Source organism: Eretmochelys imbricata, chromosome 11, assembly GCF_965152235.1.
Source record: "Eretmochelys imbricata isolate rEreImb1 chromosome 11, rEreImb1.hap1, whole genome shotgun sequence".
NCBI classification, from domain to species: Eukaryota; Metazoa; Chordata; order Testudines; family Cheloniidae; genus Eretmochelys; species Eretmochelys imbricata.
Window position 1 is genome coordinate 45,307,098 of NC_135582.1, and position 24,502 is coordinate 45,331,599.

Consider the following 24,502-nt stretch of genomic DNA (forward strand, 5'->3'; position numbering starts at 1 on the left):
TAACCTGAAACACGCACTGAAGCTGTGCACCTGCTTTGACCAACACTGTTTTTCACCTCAAAAGTATACTCCCCACTGTCTTCTACTACTGCATTCAGGATCTTAAGCCCAGACACTTTGTTGAAGAAGCTAATTTTGTATTTGTGATCAGTAGACAGCTCATTCCCATCCTTAAACCACCTAGTAGTAAGCTCCGGTGTGCCGTCCACTGTGCATTCTAGAGTACAAGAGTCTCCAGAGGTGACTTTCATTGCGCCGGGCTTCTCTACAATGACTGCAGGTTCTGAAATGAGATGCAAATCACAGCCATATTTGATGACAGGACAGGAGATGCAATCAGTTTGTTAAGTGAGGTTAAAATATCATTCTATATTGTTTTGTTTCCTTGTTACCAACCTAGAACTGACAGAGTGGCAAAGCACTCCTGAACTCCAGCGTCATTTTTGATCTGACAGATGTATTTTCCAGCACTGGCTGGTTCCGCATTTCCAATCTGTAGAGTTGCAACGTTTTCTGAATAGGAAATCCAAAGATTTTCACTTTCTCTAACGATTTCCCCTTTGTCTTTCAGCCACAGAACAGAAATGGGCTGGGCACCTTCTACTGTGGCCTGCAGTTCAACTGGGTCTCCAACTACAGCAGTGAAATCACTGAGCTTCTTCACAAAAATGGGTGGTGCTGGTGAAGAGAAGATACGTCATGTTAAAACCACAAGGAGAGTGCACGAGGAGTGTGACGAGAATGACACCATTCTGGGAATATAGCTGATGTGTAAATCATTAAACAAACCTCTTAGCGTTATAGAGGAAATGCAAGTGTCACTTCCTACATCATTCACGGCCTTACAGTGATATTCGCCGACATCTGAGTCACCCAGGCTAAGGATGTGAATGCTAGCAAGGTAGTTCTCAGACATGATTTTGTACTTCTTGCTACTTTTAATTTCTCTTTTGTCCTTATACCAGGAAATTTGGAAGGGAGGAGTGCCGCAAAGCTCACACTCAAGATGGACATCAGAACCTTTCAAAGTCTCAACTGGATGGGGTTTCTTGCTGAAAACAGGGGGTTCTATGAAAAGAAGAAGTTTGAGTTTCTGTTAATTCAGTTGGGGACATAACAGAGAAACGAACATTTAAACAGTAAACTTTATCACTATGTTGGACTGATATGGAAGAGTAAAGACACAAGTCACAATAAGAGCCATGTCATAGAACTCTGGTAAAATCCATAGTCTGCGTTCTCAGAAGGCAGCACTCGCCTATCTGACTGAAGAGAAGATTTATTAACCTTCCACGGCAGATTAAAAGAAGGAACCGACAAAAACGGGAGGAGCAGGGTTCTGACCTTTCACTTTCAACGAAGTACTGGTGTTTGCAGCCCCTGCTGCATTGCGAGCTTCACAAGTGTAGTCTCCACTGTCTTCCACACTGAGATTGTGCATTTCAATGACTGCCATGGACTCAACGAAGGACATTCTGTATTTTTCGCTGTCGTGGATTTCAGTTTCATCTTTGTACCAGATTACTTTGATTTCTGGAGAGCCGCCTATTTTGCACTCATATCTAGTGGAATCATGCTGTTTCACAACTCTAGAGGAGTCTAGCTTCTTAATAAACCGTGGTGGTTCTATGAAACCAAAGGACAACAAGATGTTTCACTAAACTGCACTGATCCATTAAAATATTCCCTCAGTGAAATATCTAACCAACAGCGTACACTATTTTGGGTTGTGGGGGAAGAGTAGAAATATCTACAGAATTTGAATTTACACTAGCCTGTGATATATCTGGTATCACCATGACAAAAACGAACACATAGCATACATAACAAACAAAAGCAGGGAAGTTTCTTTGTGCGTCTTTGCCAATGGTTTGTGTACGTAGAATGATGTCCCGAGTTCCTTGGAGAGATTACTACATATTTATTTTACACAAAAATTATTGTTTATTGAATTGCCATATATGTAACTTACAATAGGCTATATATCACATAACCAGACTTTCAAACAGCTACTGCAGGAAAACTACATGTATATTGACGTGATTCACTGAAATATTCAACTCTTACTGTGGGTGACAGCGTCTTAAAATGCCAAATTTGCAGCTAAGTCTGCTCTTCGGAAGTTCCATACTAGATTTCAGTTGATTTGTGACCTTGACCATGGCAGAAATTTATATCGAATTCTGTCTACGTTATATGTATGGAAGGGAATTCTATATCCGTTTCTGCTATATTATTTAGTATATCGATACCTGGCGTGTATGTGTATGCTGTGTAGCTTAGTCCTAGCGTATATGTATATGGCTAACCTCGGTTTCTTGATCTGCCTTTCGGGCAAAAGTACATTAATTCTGTATAAAGCCTCTGTTTAAGCTTTCACATTTAGTTTATCTTATTTTACTTTTCTGCTATCGGTCTCTTTCTGCCGCTTTTGTACAAAACTGATTTGTAAGTAATGATTAGAGCTATGAGGGCAAGAAAATAAATGTGCAAGAGACGCAACGTGTTCGAAACAACTAAGCTAACACCTATTATTAAGACAGGTGTTTGCACTAAATGGCAATTGACCAAGATATTTATATCTTATTAATTCTGATGCCATCGCTATATTGTGTAGGGAATTCAGCATGTATATCAAAGACGTGTCTATTAATATAAATACATTTCAGCAATACATGTATTTAACCAATCTTTATTGCAAAATTTAGAGGGTGGTAATGTTTCTGTTCATGGTAGCCGTCTCGGCAAATGGAAATAAATAATGCGCTTTGTCTGCAGAGTGTTTAACACTTGGTGTAAAAGAAGAACACTATCAGTATTAAGGACCTGAGTCAACAAAGGTCTAGCAAAGGTCAAGAATGTGAGTTTCACTGAATGCGCCTGTTTAAATTTAGACATTCTCTTGCGCTCCTGGTTGAACTGGGGCTTATATTTGCCATATAACAATGCATTTTCCTGTATGATTGTTATTCATTCCTTGAACATTATAAATCAAAATAATGTCATTGTGTGGTAGTTTTGATCACAGAGGAGTTTCAGTTACTCATTCTGCAACCAGATGTAAATTCACTAAAGTGCCTTCCAGATACACATTTTTAAGGCAGAAGATTAGAACTAATTACTTGTTAATACTATCTAAAATTATCTTTAAGGAAAAAAATACAACGTCCTTATGAAGACACACGAGAATCTAAACTCATCCTGTCTAAGGATCAATGGGAATTACAGATGCAGAACATAAACCCAAAGGCCCTGCCCACATGAAGGAAATCGTAGCGGTAAAAATCCCTAATGTACCGGTGTAGTTTACACCAGGGTAGATTATTCTGATCATAAATGTAGGGATATGTAGCTTGAAGAAACCACATACTATACAGGTGAGCAGAGTGCTGGTGGGGAAAAATGTTTCTACCCCAGGCTACTCTCAGCTGCTCAATTTTTCATATTGAGACTCTCGGTGTGGGAGAGGAGAATTTGCCTTTAGGAAGTAAAGGGATTTTGCTCAGCCATCGGCGTCAGTGATCAAGATGCAATATGATTCAATCCTAAAAAAATATCAAGGTGAAAATTAGGAAAACAAAGGGTCTCATTTTAAGTCGATTGAATGCCTTCAGTTTTGCACAGTTTCAAAGATAGAAGAAGAAGCTTGGCATTGTTTTGTTTCTTTAACATGGTAAAACGCTCTGCAGGAGGACGACAAAGCATTGCATTTCTTAAATACCTTTCACACTTAGCTGGGCGGCGCAAGAATCCTTTCCAGCATTGTTGCTCGCAGAACAAGTGTATAGTCCAGAGTCTCCTTTGCCTACTTTTAGAACCGTCAGGCTGGCTGTATTTTCCACCAGGGTGATCTTGTAGTTGCCCCCAGGACGGATATCTCTGTTCTCTTTTGCCCAAGTGACTTTTAGTGGCGCCGATCCGGTGACGTGGCATTTAAAGGAACCACTTGCTCCAAGAGCCACCTCAATAGGTTCAGGTTTCACATCAAAGACTGGAGGTCTCAGATGCTCTAAAAATGGAAAGAAACAACATAACTCTCACAGCTGCTGCTTCACCGCCACGGAATCCTATCGTTTGGCATTACGCAACAACGCAGGGTCTTCCGCTTCTTTAAAGCCAATGGCCAGGACAAGATTTAGCAGCTACCAACCTGTGAGAAGGAGCTTGGCACTGGAAGAAGCAGTGCCAAGAGCATTGTGAGCTGAGCACGAGTATTGGCCGCAGTGAGCCATGTCGGTCTGCAAGATCTGAAGAGTCGCTACGTTATTTAAGAATGTTGCTTGCACGTTATCATCATCGTGTAATAGCACCCCATCCTTATGCCATGACACCTGAATAGGTTCCGAGCCATTTATGCGACAATCAAAGGTAACGGGGGAACCAACAGTTTCCTGAATGTCTTTTAGTTTTCTTGCAAAGGTCGGTGGAAACTTACGGTCTGCAAGAAAATAAGTAGGAGTTAAGGCATCCTGCCAACCTGGAAACAATTTGCATTTACGATAAGCTTGTTACTATAAAGAGTCATTACAGAAATATCTGAAATGAACCCATCACCTTTAACAGTGAGCAGAGCTGTGGAAGAAGCAAAGCCAACACTGTTTTCTGCTTTGCAGACGTATTCTCCAAGGTCACTGCTCTCCACCCGGCTGAAAACTAGCGTGGCCACATTATTTTTGAAGTACATTTTATAAGCAGGGGTCGATCTTAATTTTGTATCTTCTTTGTACCAGGAGACTTTGATTTCCGGGGTCCCAGCAATTTGGCACTGAAAAGATGCGGACTCCCCGACTGTCACCTCCACACGTTCCAAGTGTGTAACAAAATAAGGCGGTTCTAAAGCACAAATGATCGCAATCAGCATCACAGAAAAGAGAGCAAGTCTTATAATGACCATTATTAATACAAGAGTGGTTATGGAATCTGAGATAGCAACACACCTAGGATTGATATTTGTCCCTGGCAAATATCTGCTCCAGCATCATTGGCAACCTCGCATGTGTATTGCCCTTCATCATCTTTTGTGCTGTTAGGAATTTCCAGTATGCCCGATTTTTCGGTAGTAGTTATACTACATCTCGGGGACTGTGTTATGTGGAAGCCATTCTTCTTCCATGTCACTGAAATAGGAGGAGTTCCTTTGTACGTGCTTTCCAGAAGTATGGATTTCCCTTGCTCTACACTGAAATCGCTTAATTTCTTCACAAAGGTCGCTGGCTCTACAAAATGGAAGGCAAAAAGTCAAATAGAAGAGGGGGGAAATATTCACAAATCTTTGCGCGCGCACACACAAATACATAAGAATAAGACCAATAGCAGCAATCGAGACAAACCTTTTACAAAAAGATGAGTGGTACAAGACACACTGCCAGCATCATTAGTGACTCGACAGGTGTAATCTCCACTGTGGAGTGGTTCTACTTCATACAATTCCAGTTCTGCAACTGTATCCTCCAAAGAGATGTTGCAGGTACTATCTGACACAAGTTCCCTGATGCCTCTAAACCAGTTAACTTTGAACGGAGCCGTTCCTTTTATGAGACTTGTGAATGTTACACTCGTCCCAGGTAGAACTTCCACGGGATCGGGTGTCTTCGCAAATGAGGGTGGTTCTACATATACATAAAGAAGTTAAGACACAGAGACAAATTAGTATGCCCGTTACGTTTGAAGATGAAAACCAAATCAGCGTTTGGCTGAAGATTTATAGGCGGCCCGAAAATTGCGAAGGAAGAAATAGCAGCAAATGGAGGAGCAGCAAAAGCCTACGGCACCTTGGCCATCTTTTACTGACCTTGTACGATCAAAAAGGCACTGCATTCATCAGATCCAGCGGCATTTGCCGCGGCACAGGTGTACGGTCCGGTATCTGATGAGTCCAGTGCATTCAGTTTCAAACCACAGACGTCGTCTGAAAAGGAGACTTCATATTTGTCTCCACTAACAATCTCATTTCCATCTTGGAACCAGGCAACTGAAATGGGTGGTGAGCCAGAAACTTTGCACTCCAGCAGCGCTGAGGAACCCAGCACCCCGCATGTTTCCTTTAACTTCCTTGTGAAAAAAGGAGGGACAATGCGATCTGCGTAGAAAAAGGCGACAAAACCACGGGTTGGTTGGTTGGTTTTTAATTAAAAAGGGAAAGGTCTATTAAAAGAGAAGACAGCACTAAGTGACAACGAAGGTGGTAGCCAGCTAACCTGAAACATCAACCGAAGAGGTACAGCTACTTTCACCAACTTCGTTTTTCACTTCAAATGTATACAGTCCCCTGTCTCCCGCGTCCGCAGAAGGAACTTTCAGTGTAGCTACTTTGTTGGAAAAGGTGATTTGATATTTGCGGCCGCTCTGTAGTTCTCTTCCATCCTTAAACCACTTTGTAATGAGTTCCGGTGTTCCACCCACTGTGCACTCTAATGTAAAAGAATTCCCAGCCGTAACTGACATCGGTTCTGGCTTCTCTAAAATTACTGCTGGTTCTGAAAGAAGAAAAAGCCGTCTAATCGGTAAAATCTCATGGTAAAGGCGAAAATTCATAATGAAATAGCAAATTATCGAAAGCTGCTTTTATGTCCGGGAAGTATGATTACACGGAGCACACGATTTTATTTTTTATTGTGGGCTAGAAGCTTTTACCAACCTAATACTTGTAAAAATGCCGAGCACTCCCTCATCCCTGCGTCATTTTTGATCTGGCAGATGTACTTTCCAACATTGGCTCCCTCCGTGGTTGCGAGCTCTAGGGTAGCAATATTATCCATAAAGGAAATCTGGACATTTTCGCTTTCTCTGATGATTTCGCCTTTATCCTTAAGCCACAGAACCGAAATAGGTTGAGAGCCTTCCACCATAGCCTGCAGGGCGGTCGGTTCCCCCACAAAGGCTACAGTATCACTTAACTTCTGAACAAATCTCGGAGGTTCTAATGATGGGAAGAGAGTCATTGTAAATATGTCAGTCAGCTTGAGAGAGAAATAGCTACAATGCCAAGAAAAGAAAACGTGAATGCTGCGTCTGCTCCTTTATACAAACCTTTGAATTTCACAGCGCAAACACAAGTGTCACTTCCCACCTCATTCATGGCTTTGCATTGGTACTCCCCAGTGTCTGAAGCTTCAAGGTTAAGAATGTGAACGCTGGCTGTGAAGTCTTTAGATGTAACTTTGAACTTCTTACTGCTTCTGACTTGTCTCCTGTCTTTGAACCAGGCTACTTCAAATGGTGGGGTTCCCGAAATTTCACACTGAATGACAACATCCGAACCTTTAAGTGTGTCTACTGGGGTAGGTTTCTTGCTAAAAACAGGAGGTTCTATAAAAAAAGAATAACATCAGAGCCTATAGTGTGTCTGGATAGGTTTCTCGTTAACAACAGGATCAAAGATTTTCAGAAATAGGAGCCTAAAAGGTTATGCTCGTTAAGTCATATTTAAACCTCTAAAAGTGGCCTAGCTTTCCAAAGTGCTGAGCGGCTAACAGTTCACATTGAGGTCATATCTATTTCTGCATCTGTAAATTCCTAGTATAGAAATTTGATACCTATGCAAATACTTTGAATTCAGAAATCCTATTCAGTTTCCCAAACAGAGGATGTTAATAAGGATGGGCTTGTCTTAGCCTGACCTTCAAGACACTTCACATCAGCCCGCCCTACGATCGGATCTATGAACTTTGTTCACTGCAGCTTCCTCTCTTCTAGAATTTCTGGACCTTGCTGCCAGTCCGCCTCTCCCAGCCACGCCTACGTTCTTTCCCATACTGCCCTGATGCATGACACAGCTCCCCAAAATTGATAAATCCGCTACCCCGTGAATGCCTACTCACATTCCATTTCTGCCACGATACTCTCACAACTCTGACCGCTTACAGAGAGTAGGTAGAGAGCTGACTACAAGGAATACCCAACTACTTTACAGCAAAACAACGTGGTGGTCCTACTCCTGTTTTTTTCTCCTCCTTGTCCTATCATCTCATCTATCTGTTCCTTCCATTCACCTGTTGCATCTTGTCATTAGCCAAGGATCGAAGGTCTTTATGGAAGAGACTGTCTTCTTACTGAGTGTTTATACAGCCCCTTGCACTATGTGCCCCCGACTGGGTTCTCTAAATACTGCAGCTACTAACACCACCAATGTGTGATACACACAGTCATTTGTGTTAGGATGGGATCTTGCTCCAAGTGTTTTGCTATTTACTGCGATGGAAGCAGGACTGAGCAATCTTTTGAAGCCGTTCTTTAGATTGATTTTACTATTACAGGGTGCACAGTAGCTTAGGTAAAGGCGCTGCGTAAGAATGGAAGGAAATAAGAAAAGAAAAGTGAAATAAAGGCTTCTAACCTTTTACTGTGACGACAGTACTGCAGCTTGCAGTACCAGCAGAATTGTGGGCTTCACAAATATAATCGCCACTGTCTTCAACGTTCGCATCAGTAATGGTGAGAACTGCCACAGAGTCACTGAATGACATCCTGTATTTCTCACTAGCGTGGATCTGAGTGTCATTCCTGTACCACACAACTTTGATTTCAGGGGAGCCACTTATTTTACATTCAAGTTGAACTGAATCCCCCTGTTTCACGAATCTTGAAGCTTCTAGTTTCTTAACAAACTTTGGCGCTTCTATAAACGAAATCAATAAATATAAATAAACAACAACGTTCAACATTCAGTTTTTCTCATTTGTCAAAATGATTGTGCAGAATAAGCGCCCTGGAGAGGATAAGAATTTTGTAACTTGCTAGAATCCATAGGGACAAAAGTAAATTAGGCTTGCCTTCCAATGATTAAAGGAAGGGAGAAGAAGATAGAAACAATATCTAGAGCTAAATTATGTTCCCAGCTACACAGGTGGAAATGCGGAAACACTCCATTGAGCCCAAAGGAGATGCTCCAAAGCATGAACGACATCTGAGGTGAAAATCCAGGCCCCAATGAAGTCAATGGGAATTTTGTCATTGGCTTCAGCGGGGCCAAAATTTATGTGAATATAAACGTGCAGGCTCTCCCTCTGTATACATATCTACACAATTTTAAACCTAAAAATAATTCCATGCAGGTTTTGGGGTGAAGAGCCTGGATGGTTCATACTCCAGTGTAGTTCACCCATCTATAAAAGGTAAGTGAAATATCCATTAAAGTTGAAGACTTAACTGGCGACCATTTACTGCCCTAAAATATAAAATAAAAATGACACTACCTTTTTTTAATTTCTATGTTTTATCAGTTTGCTATTTTATCTACAAAAATATTCCAAACATCGCTACATAAAAGTGTCACCATATTCTAGATTAAAAATGAAATCAATAATCAAAGAACTCCATCAAACTTAGAAAAAACACACGGAAGATAATAGGTAAAACTACATGTAACATGTGTAATATCAAGAGGAATTAAGGGAGAAATTAACGCGTTTGCATATATACAAAATTTACGCTCTCACACATTGCAGCATGAAGAACAAGATGAAGACTTAAAATCTATGATAGCCACAGTTTAACGTTTGTAGTTTGAAAAGATCCTCTCAGTTTACCTCCAACATCTGAAGACTCAGAAGGTATAAAAATAAAAAAATCAACCACTTTCTCCCAAGAAAACCACACTAATAAGGCCTACTTGATACCAGTACCTTTGACGCTAAGTTGGGCCGAGCAAAAGTTTTTTCCCACTTCGTTGCTAGCTTGGCAGGTATACTGGCCAGAGTCTCCTTTGCCTGCTCTCAGAATTCTCAGGTGAGCTGTGTTTGCTATAAAGGTAATATTATAGTTTCCTCCTGTTCGGATCTCTCTGCCATCTTTTGCCCAGGTGACATTGATTGGTTGGGCTCCAGTAACATGACATTCAAAATCAGCACTTTCTCCAATAGGAACTTCCATGGATGCAGGTGTTATATCAAAGAAGGGAGGTTGCTTGGGTTCTAGAAATTAAAAGTAACAATAGAATACGGATTGCTTTGTATTCCAACGGAAAGAGTCACCAAACATTGTCGATATCAGTTCACGTACAAAGAACAAAAAATTAGACCGTGCTTTAAATATTAAAAGATTCAAGAGCAAACGAACCTGAAACTGTGAGCCTAGCGCTAGAGGTAGCAGTTCCAACGGCATTGGTAGCTGTGCAAGAGTATTGTCCCGTGTGACTCATCTCAGTCTGAGACAGCTGGAGAATCGCTACATTATCTACGAATGAGCTTTGCACATTGTGGTCATCTCTTAAAGGTACACCATTTTTATACCAAGTCACGCTAATAGGTTCTGAGCCATTTAGACGACAGGTAAATTTAACTGGTAGGCCAACCGTTTGTTCAATGTCCTTTAATTTCCTTGCAAAGGAAGGCGGAAGTTTGCGCGCTGTAAAAAAACCCAAGTATGTTATAAATATGCTTTGTGTGATATTTTTCTATACTTAAAGTTTTGCAAGAAAGAGCTAAAAAGGAGTAGTTTTGAACAAGCTAACATAATAATCATCACCTTGAACTGTTAAGACAGACTTTGTAGTTGCAGTTCCTACACTGTTTTCTGCTTTGCAGATATATTCTCCACTGTCATTGTTATCCACTTTGTTAAAAACTAGAGTAGCAACGTTGTCTTTAAAGAACATTTTATACTCAGGAGTAGATCTTAGTTTTGTATCTCCTTTGTACCAAGACACTGTAATTTCGGGTGTTCCAGCAACTTGGCAATGTAAAGTTGTATAATCTCCAACTGACACTTCCAGAGGTCCCAAGTGTGTAACAAAATAAGGAGGTTCTAAAAAAACCAAATAGAATGAGTAAGGAACATTTATACCTTAGAAGCGACGCTCTGTTAAGAATGATGAAGAAAATTTAAATAACGTGGTAACACACCTAATGTAGACACTAGTGCTTCACAAACATCCCCTCCCGCCTCGTTCTCAACATGGCAAGTGTATTCTCCTTCGTCATCTTTTGTACTATTGAGAATTTCCAGAATGCAACATTTCTCCGTTGTGATGATGCTGCATTTTTCAGACTGAGTTATAGTTTTGCCATTCTTCTTCCATACAACCGAGATTGGGAGGCTACCAGTGTATGTGCTTTCCAGAACTATGGACTTTCCTGGCTCAACACAGTGATCGCTCAATTTCTTCACAAACACTGCGGGTTCTAATGAGCAATAAGAAGTCGAAAATATTGAGTGCAACTGCACGAAGATGTATATATTTTAGAGGAAAAAAAGAGAATTTTCAATCTGTACAAACCTTTTACAGAAAGATGTGCTGTACAGGATGCTTTTCCAGCATCGTTAGTCACTAGGCAAGTATAATCTCCGCTTTGAAGAGGACCAATATCAAACAACTCCAGTTCTGCAACCGAATCCTCCAAATACATGTTACATTTATCCCCCAGCACCAGTTCATTGACCCCTCTAAACCAGTTCACCTTCAATGGAGGGGTTCCTCTGATAACGCTTGTGAAAGTTACGCTTGTGCCTGGTAAAACATCCAAGGGTTCGGGCTTCTTCACAAAAGAGGGTGGTTCTAAATAAATATTTTTTTTTTTTAAAAAATCAAGTTAATATCAAATAAACCTGATATTTACATGTACAATTTGAAGATGGAGAGCAAAACATTTTATGTTCGAATGAAAAATTTTCCCCAAAATATGCCCAGAAAAGAAGAGGCATTTCCAAGGAAGAAGGACTGTTATATAGAAGAAGATTTACGGCAAAGTGCTAATTGGCCATCACATACTGACCTTGTACGTTTAATACGGCTCTGCATTCATCAGACCCGGCTACATTAGTAGCTTTACAGGTGTAACTTCCCGTATCTGATGAGTTCAGTGAATTCAGTTGCAAAACACAGAGGTTATCCGAAAACGTGGTTTGATGTTTTTCTCCACTAACTATCTTATTTCCATCTTGAAACCAAGCGACTGAAATAGGTGGCGATCCAGACACTTTGCACTCCAGAAGCACCGAAGAACCCAGCACACCATTTGTTTCTTTTAATTTTCTTGTGAAAGAAGGCGGAATGATTCGATCTGTGTAAGAAAACGTAACAAATCCACAACGGTTTAAAAGGCAGGAACATTTCCTAAAGAAAAGCTTGGCGAAATGCAGAAGAAAAACTACCGAACCAACCTAATACATCAACTGAGGCTGTGCAGCTGCTTTTCCCAACATCGTTCTGCACGGCAAAAGTGTATAATCCGCTGTCTCCCTTTTCCGAATCGAGAATTTTAAGCGTAGATACTTTGTTGTGGACGGTAATTTTGTATTTGTGGCTGCTTGTCAGTTCTTTCCCATCCTTAAACCAGCCAACTGAAAGTTCGGGAGTGCCCGCCACTTTGCACTCTAAAGTGCAAACATCTCCCACCGTCACTCTCATTGGTTCTGCCTTCTCTACAATGATTGCCGGCTCTGGAAGGAGATGTGAGCAACCGTCATTGTAAACAACTCATTTTACTCGCTAGCTTTCTATACATTGTACCACCGCATTAGTACAAATAACTGTTTTGACTGCATTTAATACAAATTGAACTGCAACCTATTGAGTCAGGGGAGTTTATGAAACTTTTTTTCTCCCACCGTTTTTCTGTTTTACACTGTAAGTTTGGGGGCAAGGACTATTTTTTACTATGCGTCTGTGCAGCGCCCAACCCAATGAGGATCTTGGTTCAGGACTTTAGGTGCTGTCCTAATATAAATAAAATAAATAAATACAGAGGAAAAGGATAGTATGGACTCCACATCTAACCATACGTGTAAAACAAAGCGGTGACATTTTCTCCCCTCGTTTTCAGCAGTCTCTCTCTCTCTCTCTCTCTCTCTCTCTCTCTCTCTCAGCTGGAATGAGCAGAGGATAAAAATTCAGAATGGTGCCAAATTATGAAGTGGTTTCCTGACCAATAATAGTTGGGGACAAAGAGGAGGTGACTTTCATTTCAGTTTTAAAAATCACACTCAGAAAGGTGTGTTGACCCCACATGTCACCTAGCACCTTGAACTTTATAAAGAGGGGCAGGGGATGCATAATTTGAGGATTACCTGTTCTGTTCATTCCCTCTGAAGCACTTGGCATTGGCCACTGTCAGAAGACAGGATACTGAGCTAGATGGACCTTTGGTCTGACCCAGTATGGCACTTCTTATGTTCTTAAAAGGATGCAGGTATCCTCCCAACCCCCACGCTCCCCACCATCACCTTTGTTACCAACCTAGAACTGTTAAGGTAGCCATGCACTCCCGAGTTCCTGCATCATTGCTGATCTGACAGATATACTTTCCAGCGCTGCCTGGTTCTGCATTTGCCAGCTGTAGAGTTGCAACGTTGACCGCAAATGTAATCCTCGTGTTTTCACTTTCTCTAACTACATCTTCCCTGTCTTTAAGCCACTGGACAGAAATTGGCTGAGAGCCTTCCACTGTTGCTTGTAATTCTACTGGTTCACCAACCACAACGGAGATACTGTTTATTTTCGTCACGAATTTTGGTGGTTCTGAACAAGAAACATGTGATTGTAGTAAAGATCTCCAGCATTCGCGTAAGAAAGCATCAATAAGCGTCTTCTATGCGGGACCTGTCACAGATTCTACGCAAATAAACTCACCTTTCAGTTTTACAGTGCAAATGCAAGAGTCACTCCCGACCTCGTTCTGTGCTTTGCATTGGTATTCGCCAATGTCTGAGGCGTCGACATTAAGAATGTGAATACTCGCATGGTAATTTTTGGATGTCACCTTATACTTTTTACTGCTGCGGATTTGTCGCTTATCTTTGTACCATGTGACTTCGAATGGGGGCGTTCCAGAAATTTCACATTCAAGACTCACATCAGTACCTTTGAGCATGTCTACTGGGGAAGGCTTCCTGCTAAAAACAGGAGGTTCTACAAAAAGAAAAGCAGTTGGCATTGTTATAAAGTTATTTGGCTATACGTAAGAAACATTAAAAGGATTCTTACAAAGCTACCACAGTAGCAGCAAGATTATGGTTTATGGGGAAAATCCGTGTATTGGATTTGTATTCTCCGGATTTTCTGGGCACATACTGTAATGAGTTCTGTCTATTTTGGAGGCTGATGAGCAGACAGATACTTGCTTTCATAGCAACTCTTTTAGCGAGTGTAAACAAAGGAAACAACAGTATTACAGAGTAGGAGCTACTTCCATATGGCTGAACGCAGAAACACCAAATACTGTTGTGTAAAATTAAAAATAATCAGATTTCTATTTCTCGTCCTGAAAATTTCTGCGCCACGAGGCAGCAAATTTTAGGATTCTGAGAGCCAGGTTGCAACTGAAGGAGTAACTTGGGAATAGCCTCCACATCCGTGAAGGATGGAGCAAGGGATACATCTTTAAAAAGTCTTGCCCATGCCCCGATGAAATACGGTAGAACATGGGGAAAACTGGACAGGAAGAAAAAGGCTGCCCCACAAAAAGAAACAAGCAACGTTCACTTGTGAATGTCTGAGTGGAGAATCACAGAAAATTAAGTACAAACTAGTACGGGGAAGAGTGATTTCTAACCTTTCACTATAACCTTAGTACTGCAGCTCGCCCTGCCAGCAGGATTGTAAGCTTCACATATGTAATCCCCACTGTCTTCAGTACTGAGATGGTTCATTTCAATCACCGCCACAGAATCACTGAAAGACATCCTGAATTTTTCACTGGCAATGATTTCATTGTCATTTCTGTACCATACCACTCGGATTTCTGGAGAGCCACTTATTTTGCATTCAAATCGTGCTGCGTCGCCGCGTTTTACTACTTTTGATGCTTCTAGCTTCTTAACAAACTTTGGAGGTTCTATGAAACAAAACAAAAAAGAAAAAGAAAAAAAGAAAAAGAAAGTGGAATAAATAGGGCAGAAAAAAGAGTGATTTCAGAATATTGAAAAATAAAGAGAGAGAGAGAGAGAAAAAAGAACAAATGAAAGAAATCCGTTACTAAACATGAGTTAAGAGTTTCTAAAATCAAGAAAGCACAAAAAGAATTAACTTGGAACTATTTATAAGAACAATACTTGGGATCGACAAAAGACAGACGAGAAGAGAGCAGCATAAAACAAGTAAATGTGCACACCTGTTACCAGCAGGGTTGCAGTACAAGAATCGCTACCAACGTCATTGGAAACTTGGCAAGTATAGTGTCCACTCTTTGAAATATCCACCGAATAGAGAGTTAAGAAACCTGTTGATCCTTCTATCCCAATAAAACAATTAGCTCCAGATACAAGTTCCAAATCTTCTTTAAACCACTTTATTGCAAAAGGAGGCGTTCCTTTCAACACAGCCTTAAACTCCACCATAGAATTCGGGACGGCTTGCTGGTTTTCAGGTTTTACTAGGAAGCTTGCTGGCTCTACAGTTTTCAAGGGAAAGAAATATGTAGTTAAATCCTTGGAAGAAAGAATGTTTGAAAACCAAAGTGAACAATCAAGAACACTAAGAATTCTAAGTACTCAAAGAAAATGATGCGTCACATAAAGAGCAAAAAAATACATGGTAACTTTTCGCAATATTATTGAAAGACGTAAGATGGCAATTATTTTTTAAAAGATGTATTTTTTTCATTTAGTTAAGAGAAGACGTAAAGAGTTCCAAACCTTTCACTGTTAAGACGGCGCTGCAAGAGTCACTCCCAGCAACGTTAGTCACGCTACATGTGTAATTTGCAGTATCTGTCAACTCTAGATTAGAAACCTCCATTGATACGGTATTTTCATGGCATAGGCTCCTGTATTTTGCACTATCATATATTTCTTTTCCATCCTTGTACCATTTAGCAGTAATGGGGAGTGAGCCAGAAACCTTACACTCCATATGAATAGATGATCCCAGAACTTGATCTAGTTTCGTTAACTTTTTGGTAAATGATGGAGGGATTGTTTGATCTGCCCAACAAAATGGCAAAAACATAACAGTTAACGTCGTGCACCTCCAATTGCCTCCCGGAATTTGTGAAGCTATTTTTTTCCCCCCACAAAGAAAGCAAAATGCAATGAAACAAAATACAAACCTAAAACTGTCAAAACAGCTTCACAGGTGCTGCTTCCAAAATCATTTTCAACCTTAAAAGCATATGTACCACTGTCCTCCTTCATTACCGATTCAATCCTGAAACTGGCCACGTTACTGTCAAAGCTCATGGTGTAATATCTACTGGGCAGAAGCTGTTTGCCATCTTTAAACCATTTCATTTTGAGTTCTGGTGTTCCAGCCACAGTACATTCCAAGGTCACTGGGTCTTTTTCAGTCACTTTAACTGATTTAGTCTTTTCAATGATCTGAGCGGGTTCTGCAGTAAGAATTAAAGTGTAGATTCGTTATAGTTCTCTCTACCGGTGGGCACGTGTCTTTTAAACTACTTCTACGAAATAGGCTTGAAAGTGCATAGCTCACAAACCTTGTACTAAGAGCAAGGCAAAGCATTTTTCAACTCCTGACTCATTCTTTGCCTGGCAGGTGTACCTCCCCCTGTGACCGATATCGATACGTTTTATTTTCAGTGTGGCCACATTGTCCTCGAAAGTAATATGGAAGTTCTCATCTTCCTCGATAATTTTTTCATCTTTTATCCATGACACTGATAAAGGGTGAGCACCCGCTACCGTGCATTGAAAAACAGCGGGACTTTTCAAAACGGTAGCGACGTTTTCTATCTTCTTTATGAAGGAAGGTGGCTCTGGGTTTTACAAAAAGAAGCCATGACAAAATATATTGTTTTATCCTTGTTAAGCTACTAAAAAGTAGTTAAGAAACTGAATGTTTGGAGTTTTCCCCCCTATCTTGGTAACTGAACTGACCTTTCAAACTGACTCTTGTGCTGCAAGAACAACTACCCCCATCATTGGATATAATGCACTGGTATTCCCCAGCATCTGAAAAATCGCAGTTGGTTACGACAAGGGTGAATACCGATTCCCTGTCGCTCATGGCGTATTTTTTGCTGCTGCGAATCTCCTTGTTATTCTTCAGCCATGTCACTTCAAATGGAGGAGTACCGGAGACTTCACATTCCAGCATGGCATCAAAACCCTTCACTACTTCAGCAGGTTTCAACTCCCTTATGAATGTGGGAGGTTCTATTAAAAAAAATCAGGAGGAAAAAACATAGCAGCTTAGTAAAACACAAAAAGAAAAAAACCGCGCATGACTGTGCGGGGAAAAAAAAAAAAGAGGTGGGTGGGAAGACTAATAACTAACCTTTCACTTTCAGTTCAATGCTGCAGCTCTCACTACCTGCGTCGTTGTGAGCTTCACAAACATAAATCCCACTATCCTCTATTTTCGCACTGGCTACTTTGAAAGTGGCAAAACCGTCTACGAACGCAATGCCATATTTAGAGGGGTCAGTGACTTCATTCCCATCCATGTACCATGTAACTTGGATTGCGGGCGTGCCTACTACTTGGCATTCGAAACTGGTGGATTGTCCTTTTCTCAAAACTACTACGGGGCTAGGCTTCTGAATAAACCTGGGTGGTTCTAAATACGAACAAAAAGGCAAGACTTTATTTACTCAGTTTACATTCGAGAAATATTTTTTTCTAATAAAAAAGAAACAGAATCCAAGAGATTAAGGGCATAAAAATGCACACCTTTCACAAACAGGTTTGCTTTGCAAGTTGCTGTCCCAACATCGTTGCTTATTTGACAGGTATAGTTCCCTGAATCAGAAGTCTTTGCTGAAAACAGCTCTAGCACACTTGACGTATCATCCTTCCAGACAGAGCGAGTGGCTCCTGAGAGAAGTTCTTTGCTGTCTTTAAACCACTTTATCTGCATAGGAGTGGTACCATTCACAAGAGCTTTGAACAGAACTCTAGCATTGGGTATAACATCTTGTGACTGTGGTTTTTCAACAAAATACGGGGGTTCTACAAAGAGTAAAAGAGAGGAGGAAAGAGAAGGGTAGGAGAAGAATCATTTTATGATCAAAAAGTCCAAAATAATAAATTGAAGGTCTTGTTCTTGGGAAGGAATAAGAAGCTCAAACCTTTGACTGTTAAATATCCACTGCACTGGTTACTTCCTGCTTTATTTGTTGCCTCACAAGTATAAGATCCACTGTCTGAACCTTCCAGCTGGTTGATTTCCAGGAATGCAGTGTTATCATGGAAAGAATATTTGTATTTTTCACTAGCCGGTATCTCTTGGTCATCCTTGTGCCACTGGATACTTATGGGATGTGAACCAGACACTATGCACTCTAAGTGAATGAAAGAACCCTTAATGCTGTCCATTTTCTTTAGCTTTTTTGTGAACTTGGGCGGTATGATAAGATCTATCCAACACAGTAAAAACAAAGTGTCAGCTCATTTGGCCATACTGCTAGTTCTGGTATCAAAAAGTAAAGCACAAATATATTTTAACCTCCCCCCCGCCGGAAGAGAGAGACAATACAAACCTAGCACATTAATGCTAGCGGTACAGCTGCTGCGTCCAACATCATTTTGAACCTCAAAAGTGTATTCTCCACTATCTTTCTTTTCCGTATGAACTATCTTTAAGACGGAGACTTGATCCGTAATGCTGATTTTATATTTCGGGCCCAAAGTCAACGCCTTTCCATCTTTGAACCATTTGGCTGCAATGTCTTTGGTGCCTGAAAATCTACACTGCAAGGTTGCTGGGTCTCCCTCAGTGACGTCAATTGACACGGCCTTGTCAGTTATTGTTGCGGGTTCTGTGATAAATAAAGGCATACATACGTGTATGTCAAGTGTATTTTAAAATATTCACCGTACACATTAAAATGAGATTGTTCGCATTCTCTGAAAACATTCAGTGCTGGACCAACCTTTCACTGTTAGTAAAGCAGAGCATCTTTGAAGTCCCGCATCATTTTTAGCCTGACAGAAATATTTCCCGTCATGCTTCACTTCAATAGACCTGACAAGGAGCGTTGCCATGTTGTTCACAAATGTCATTTTGATATTGTTATCTTCAATGACATCATCGTTATCTTTCAACCAAGACACTGTGATCGGCCAAGAACCCTTCAAGGCGGCCTGAAACACAGCGCTGCCTCCTCTTAGAGAGCTAATGTTTTCTATCTTCTTCACAAATTGCGGGGGTTCTATCGGGAAAAAAAACAGACTCTTGGTAAGTTTCAGCTGGAGGGCAGAACGGTGTAAGGTAGAAGAACATACTTCAGCTCTATTTCCCCCACTGATACCAACCTTTTAGGGTCACCCCAGCGCTGCAGACGCAGCTTCCTACCGCGTTAGTTACTCTGCACTGGTATTCACCAACATCTGAGGCATCAAACCTGAAAACGTGGAGGCTAATCAATGAATCCTCAATGCTTATTCTGTGCCTCCTACTGCTTCTCACGGGCTTGTTGTCCTTCAACCAAAATACTTCAAATGGAGGCGTACCCAACACCTCGCACTCCAACGCAACATCAGAATCCTTCAGTACTTCCATGGGTTCAAACTCCTTGCTAAAATAAGGTGACTCTATAGCGCAAGAGAGAGATTGTGGTTTGTATTAATTAAGCTTTGGAACCTTTTAATGATGCAACTAACTTGGAGCGGGAATTGGGGCTGGGGAAATTCGACACAAACCTTGGACTGTGACAACACTACTGCAAATATCTTTGCCGGCATCATTTTTTGCCTCACAGATATATTCCCCACTGTCTTCAATCGCCACACCCATAAGTGTGAGAGTCACCTTGGAACCCACGAAGGACATCTTGTATTTGGCACTTTCCTGAATTTCCCGGTCCCCTTTGAACCAGGTGATTTTTATTTGAGGGGTGCCAGTTACTTGGCAATCTAATTGCGCGTAATCTCCTTTCTTTAACAGTTGTGATGGCTCTGGCTTCTCGACGAAGGTAGCAGGTTCTAAGGATTTAAGAGAGGCATTAAGAATACAGAAAGAGGTGAAGAGTGTAAAAGGCAACAATGGGCCAACTTCTCAGTTCACCGGCACCTTGAAGGCTGCGCCAGTGTGACTGACAGCAGCCCAATAACTCAAAGATGTCAATAAAGAAAGGGAATGCAAACCTTTCACAAACAAGTTTGCACTGCACGCAACTGAACCAGCCACGTTGCTGACTTTGCAAATGTAGTCCCCTGAGTCAGACGGCTTTACTGCGAAGAGTTCCAAGTAACTCGCTAAAGCTTCAGTCATAATATAGCAGGCTCCGCCGGTTTCCAGCTCACTGGCACCCTTAAACCACTGTATTGTGAGTGGCGGTGTTCCTTTTAAGGAACTCTTCAAACGCACCGTCGATCCGGGTGCCACTTCTTGGGACTCTGGTTCTACAACGAAGCTGGGTGGCTCTAAATGGGCGTTTAAAAGAAATAATTGCAAAGAGTAAAAAGTGTGACCTGCGTGGTGGGGAAGAATGAATCATTAAATGACACGTCAAGAAGAAAATACAAAACGATCCGCCAAACCTTTTACAACCAAAGTGCTACTGCTCTCTTTACTGCCCGCAGAGTTTGTGGCCCTGCAAGTGTAAATGCCAGAATCGTTCGTGTCTAGATGTTTTATTGCCAAAGACGCAGAACCTTCCGCAAATACTACTGTGTATTTGGCACTGGTGGTTAGCTCGCCGTCATGCTTAAACCAGGAAACACTCATTGGAAGGGAGCCAGAGATTTTGCAGTCCAGGAGGCAGGAGGCGCTAACTACGCTGTCAACATTCCTCAATGGTTTAACAAAGAACGGAGCAATGGCTCGGTCTGTTCAGTACACAAAAAAGAAAAACAAAAAAAAAAAACAATACGTGCAATGAGCATTTCAAGGTGCAGCCTGATTTCTGCCCTATCTGGGCTTTAAATCTGAACAGTGTTGTCCTTTGCAAAGAGCAAGATACCAACCTAACACAGTGAACGTGGTGGAGCACGAACTGCGGCCAACATCGTTCGCAATCTCGAACGTGTACTCTCCACTGTCCTGCAATTCGGCGCTATAAAACTTTAACTGGGCAACGTTATTCTTAAAACTGAATCTGTACTTTTTACTGGAAGCCAGAGGTCTGCCATCTTTGAACCATTTCGTTTTTAACTCTGGAGTGCCTGCAACAGTATATTCCAAAACGGCTGGGTCTCCTGCAGTCACCTCAATCAACTCAGGTTTCTCAGTAATTTGGGCAGGTTCTATAACAGAATTACACAGTGGTTATTAGGGTCAGAATGGAATCGCTTTCCTTTATGTGTGGAACGCTGCGAAGGTAAAGTGTTCCTACACGGACCTTTGACTGCTAATTCTCCAAAACACGTCTGACTTCCGGCATCGTTCTCCGCCACACATGTATACTTGCCACCAGAACTGATCTGGAGACCCGTGATCTGCAGCGTTGCAAGACCATTTTCAAAGGTCACTTTGACTTTGTTATCTTCTTTAATAATGTCTTTTCCCTTCATCCACGTTATAGAAATAGGAGCGGACCCTTTCACAACGGACTGTAAGGTAACTGTGTCTCCAACAAGTGCAGTAACATTTTCGACTTTCTTAATAAAAGATGGTGGTTCTAATTCGAAAGAAAAAAACCTTACTTTACTACATCTTTCCCATATTCATTGTTATTTTAAAAATCAACTTGCCTAGTATACAGCATCAATGCACTGGTTAATTAGCTACAGCAGAAGGGCCATTTTGGGATGGGTGGGGGAAATGTATTTCCAAGCTGGATAAGCGAAGGTTTGAACACATCACTGGCCATAACGTGTTCAGCCACCATGTTGGTGAGGGTGAATGGTAACTGAATTTCTGTCACTTCTTGCAGCCTAGTATAAGAGTTTGCACTGGTAGCAATTCTAGTAAAAATTTGCCTTCTGCTTTCCCTTCCAAATTCAGAAGCACGATGGCAGATACACACAAGATATAATGGTACATTAAAGGGAATAAGAAAATAGAGGGGAAAACAATTAAGAAGCAGGTTTTTAAGAGACAAGATTTCTTCTACCTCTACAGTATGTTAGGAGAGAGTTTTCCTTTGCTCACTGACCTTTCAGTATGAACGTTGCACCGCAGAAGCATTTACCAACTTCGTTAGCTACAACGCACTCATATTCACCAACATCTGCACTATTAAAGGAAGAGATCTCCAGAAAAACAAGAGATTTCTGAGAGATCAATCTGTATTTTTTACTGCTGCGAATCTGCTTCTTGTCTTTAAACCAGCTAATTTCGAATGGTCCAGTACCAGCAACCTCACACTGAAGTATAGCGTTTGTTCCTTTCACTGTCTCTGCCGGTTCAAGTGTTTTGATGAAAGAAGGAGGTTCTATAAAAGTATTAAAGCACCAATAAAAAATTAGTTACTGACACCAAAACAGAAAGTCATTTCTCAAATAAAATTGCCAGAGAGTGTCAGAACAAACCTTTGACAACTATTTCAGAGCTGCAGCTATCACTGCCAGCATCATTAACTGCTTCACAAGAGTAACTTCCACTGTCTTCAACTTTCGCGTCGGAAATATCTAGCACAGCTACAGAGCTGACAAATGACATTCTGTACGTGTTACTCTCTCTAATTTCTTTGTTATTCTTGAACCAAGTAACTTGGATTTCAGGAGACCCTTTGATTTTGCACTGAAGGTGTGCTGACTCTCCCGGTGTCAGTAAATAAGATGGATCCACCTTCTTCAAAAATGATGGTGGCTCTAAAGAAAGATTTCAAAAAGAAAGAAACCTGAAATCTGAAGCTCTGAAAGATTGATTAAACACATTAACATTTAGAGGTGCTAAGAGGAATCTCAACCAAGCCACAGTACTAGTGATTCCTGTAAAATAAATAAATAAATAAATGCTTATGTAAACAAATTGAGATTACTTGCTCCCCACCCCGGAATAAACTAAATAACTTCTTGGTGAATATACATGTTTATTTAAACAAACAAACAAAGAAAGATTAAAAAACCCAGGAATAAACTTAAGAATTTCTTGGTAAAAAGAAATATTAGGCGACACGGAATACACTGAGAGCTAAAAAAGGAACATTCATTAATAACAGTCACAATAGGTTCAATAGAGACAGGAACGCGGAGTACATACAGTGTACTCTAAACAGAATCCTGAGAGCAAGACTGAGGAAGAACAGTCTACCTGTCATCCTATGCATTCTATCTCCTGTATTTCTAGCCTGCGTAGATTTAATAGCTATTTCAAGAATTATAACGTTCAAAGTACAGTAGATGAACAACTTTCTTACCTCTGATTGTGACAGTTGCAGAAGAGGAGCTGCTTCCAGCCTCATTCGAAACAGTGCACACATAATTCCCTGAATCTTTAAGTTTAGCCAGGGGGATTTCAAGTGATGCTATTTTGTCTTCAAAATAAATTTTATAATCTTTTCCTGGGGGTATTTTCTTCCCATCTTTATTCCACGCTACGATTACTTTCCTATCTTCATCTACTTGGCACTCCAGACGTATCTTCTTGTTGACAGCAGACTGCACCGACTGTAACTCCTTAATGAAATGTGGCTTATCAATAATTACCATTTCCCCCTGGCAGGTGTCAGCTCCAAACTTGTTTGAGGCTTTGCAAGTGTAAACTCCTCGGTCGTTTACTGTAACATGTTTAATCTCTAAAATATGCTTATTATCAACGGTTGAAATCTTGTGGTGTTCTGAAGAAGAGATGGCAGCGCCGTCTCTCTGCCATACCGTGTCGATCACCGGAGTGCCTGACACTGTACATAGGAACCTGGCACTTTTACCCACAAAAGTAGTGATCGATTCGGGTCTGGTTAGAAAGGTTGGAGGAAACGCTTCTGCAAAAAGAAATGATTTCATGGTTATATTGGGCTGGCACCAAAGCCACTCTTGTCTCTATGTCTGCCAAGGGCAGAGAAAAGGAGAAGCATAGTTGGTCTTCGGACACACGTTTCAAAATTGTTTAAGCTAAGGGTTGAACAATAAAGAAACTGGAAAGTGGGAAAAGAATGAAAACATTTTGACCGTCTGAACCGATACACAGCAATGATCATTGTAGAGCCAAAAACCAGTATTTCATTTAGCAAGACTGGCCAGAATGCCAAATGCTTGTGATTCTGTTATTAATTTATGCTGCGTTCATAATTTAACCAGTAATGACTGATCCAATAAGGAAAGGAAACCGAAAACCAAAAACCCGGTACATTTAAACCGCAGCAAAATATAGGGGGAAAACACAGAAGATTATATATATGTTGTTTTTAACATGTTCATAAAATCGCGTGTATTGAGATATGCCTGTAAACAGCTTTTATTCACGACACGATCACTCTACCCAACCATTCAGTAATTACTGTCCAAGCACGGTGCTTGAAAGTTAAATAAAGCAGAGTACAACTAGAAAATGAATGAAGGTAAGTATATACTGAGCACTACATCGAAGAAGCTGGATCCGATACAAATCTTCAGGACGACTGTTGTCATATATTAAAAATAATTTGAAATTCTTCTCCCAGGGCTGAAGACACTGAATTCTTGCTCGACAGCTCAGAGACCACAGTGACTAAACAAATTAATTGGCATTTTTAAAAAAAAAATGTATATCCACCTATAATTATTTTCTGGAGGTTAAATTATG

At 40.9% G+C, this 24,502-nt stretch overlaps 1 protein-coding gene across 1 annotated transcript in view; it reads right to left on the reverse strand.

Annotated features, from left to right (window-relative positions):
• Window positions 1-24,502, reverse strand: part of TTN (titin) — a 307,220-nt gene that overhangs the window by 218,017 nt on the left and 64,701 nt on the right. Inside the window, exons 47-89 of the mRNA XM_077830394.1 lie at window positions 23,139-23,702; window positions 22,309-22,590; window positions 21,933-22,211; window positions 21,177-21,455; window positions 20,803-21,081; window positions 20,377-20,664; window positions 19,981-20,259; window positions 19,537-19,818; window positions 19,150-19,428; window positions 18,768-19,046; window positions 18,375-18,653; window positions 17,964-18,251; window positions 17,566-17,844; window positions 17,171-17,452; window positions 16,771-17,049; window positions 16,371-16,649; window positions 15,984-16,262; window positions 15,571-15,858; window positions 15,048-15,326; window positions 14,490-14,771; window positions 13,568-13,846; window positions 13,175-13,456; window positions 12,100-12,378; window positions 11,712-11,999; window positions 11,216-11,494; window positions 10,842-11,120; window positions 10,465-10,743; window positions 10,057-10,344; window positions 9,624-9,911; window positions 8,336-8,617; window positions 7,030-7,308; window positions 6,638-6,919; window positions 6,198-6,476; window positions 5,792-6,079; window positions 5,331-5,609; window positions 4,938-5,216; window positions 4,555-4,833; window positions 4,151-4,438; window positions 3,722-4,009; window positions 1,345-1,626; window positions 790-1,068; window positions 397-678; window positions 5-283 (exon numbers count right to left, since the gene is read on the reverse strand). Coding sequence (XP_077686520.1) covers window positions 5-283; window positions 397-678; window positions 790-1,068; window positions 1,345-1,626; window positions 3,722-4,009; window positions 4,151-4,438; window positions 4,555-4,833; window positions 4,938-5,216; window positions 5,331-5,609; window positions 5,792-6,079; window positions 6,198-6,476; window positions 6,638-6,919; window positions 7,030-7,308; window positions 8,336-8,617; window positions 9,624-9,911; window positions 10,057-10,344; window positions 10,465-10,743; window positions 10,842-11,120; window positions 11,216-11,494; window positions 11,712-11,999; window positions 12,100-12,378; window positions 13,175-13,456; window positions 13,568-13,846; window positions 14,490-14,771; window positions 15,048-15,326; window positions 15,571-15,858; window positions 15,984-16,262; window positions 16,371-16,649; window positions 16,771-17,049; window positions 17,171-17,452; window positions 17,566-17,844; window positions 17,964-18,251; window positions 18,375-18,653; window positions 18,768-19,046; window positions 19,150-19,428; window positions 19,537-19,818; window positions 19,981-20,259; window positions 20,377-20,664; window positions 20,803-21,081; window positions 21,177-21,455; window positions 21,933-22,211; window positions 22,309-22,590; window positions 23,139-23,702 — 12,390 coding nt within the window. The remainder of the gene's footprint in view (window positions 1-4; window positions 284-396; window positions 679-789; window positions 1,069-1,344; window positions 1,627-3,721; window positions 4,010-4,150; window positions 4,439-4,554; window positions 4,834-4,937; window positions 5,217-5,330; window positions 5,610-5,791; window positions 6,080-6,197; window positions 6,477-6,637; window positions 6,920-7,029; window positions 7,309-8,335; window positions 8,618-9,623; window positions 9,912-10,056; window positions 10,345-10,464; window positions 10,744-10,841; window positions 11,121-11,215; window positions 11,495-11,711; window positions 12,000-12,099; window positions 12,379-13,174; window positions 13,457-13,567; window positions 13,847-14,489; window positions 14,772-15,047; window positions 15,327-15,570; window positions 15,859-15,983; window positions 16,263-16,370; window positions 16,650-16,770; window positions 17,050-17,170; window positions 17,453-17,565; window positions 17,845-17,963; window positions 18,252-18,374; window positions 18,654-18,767; window positions 19,047-19,149; window positions 19,429-19,536; window positions 19,819-19,980; window positions 20,260-20,376; window positions 20,665-20,802; window positions 21,082-21,176; window positions 21,456-21,932; window positions 22,212-22,308; window positions 22,591-23,138; window positions 23,703-24,502) is intronic.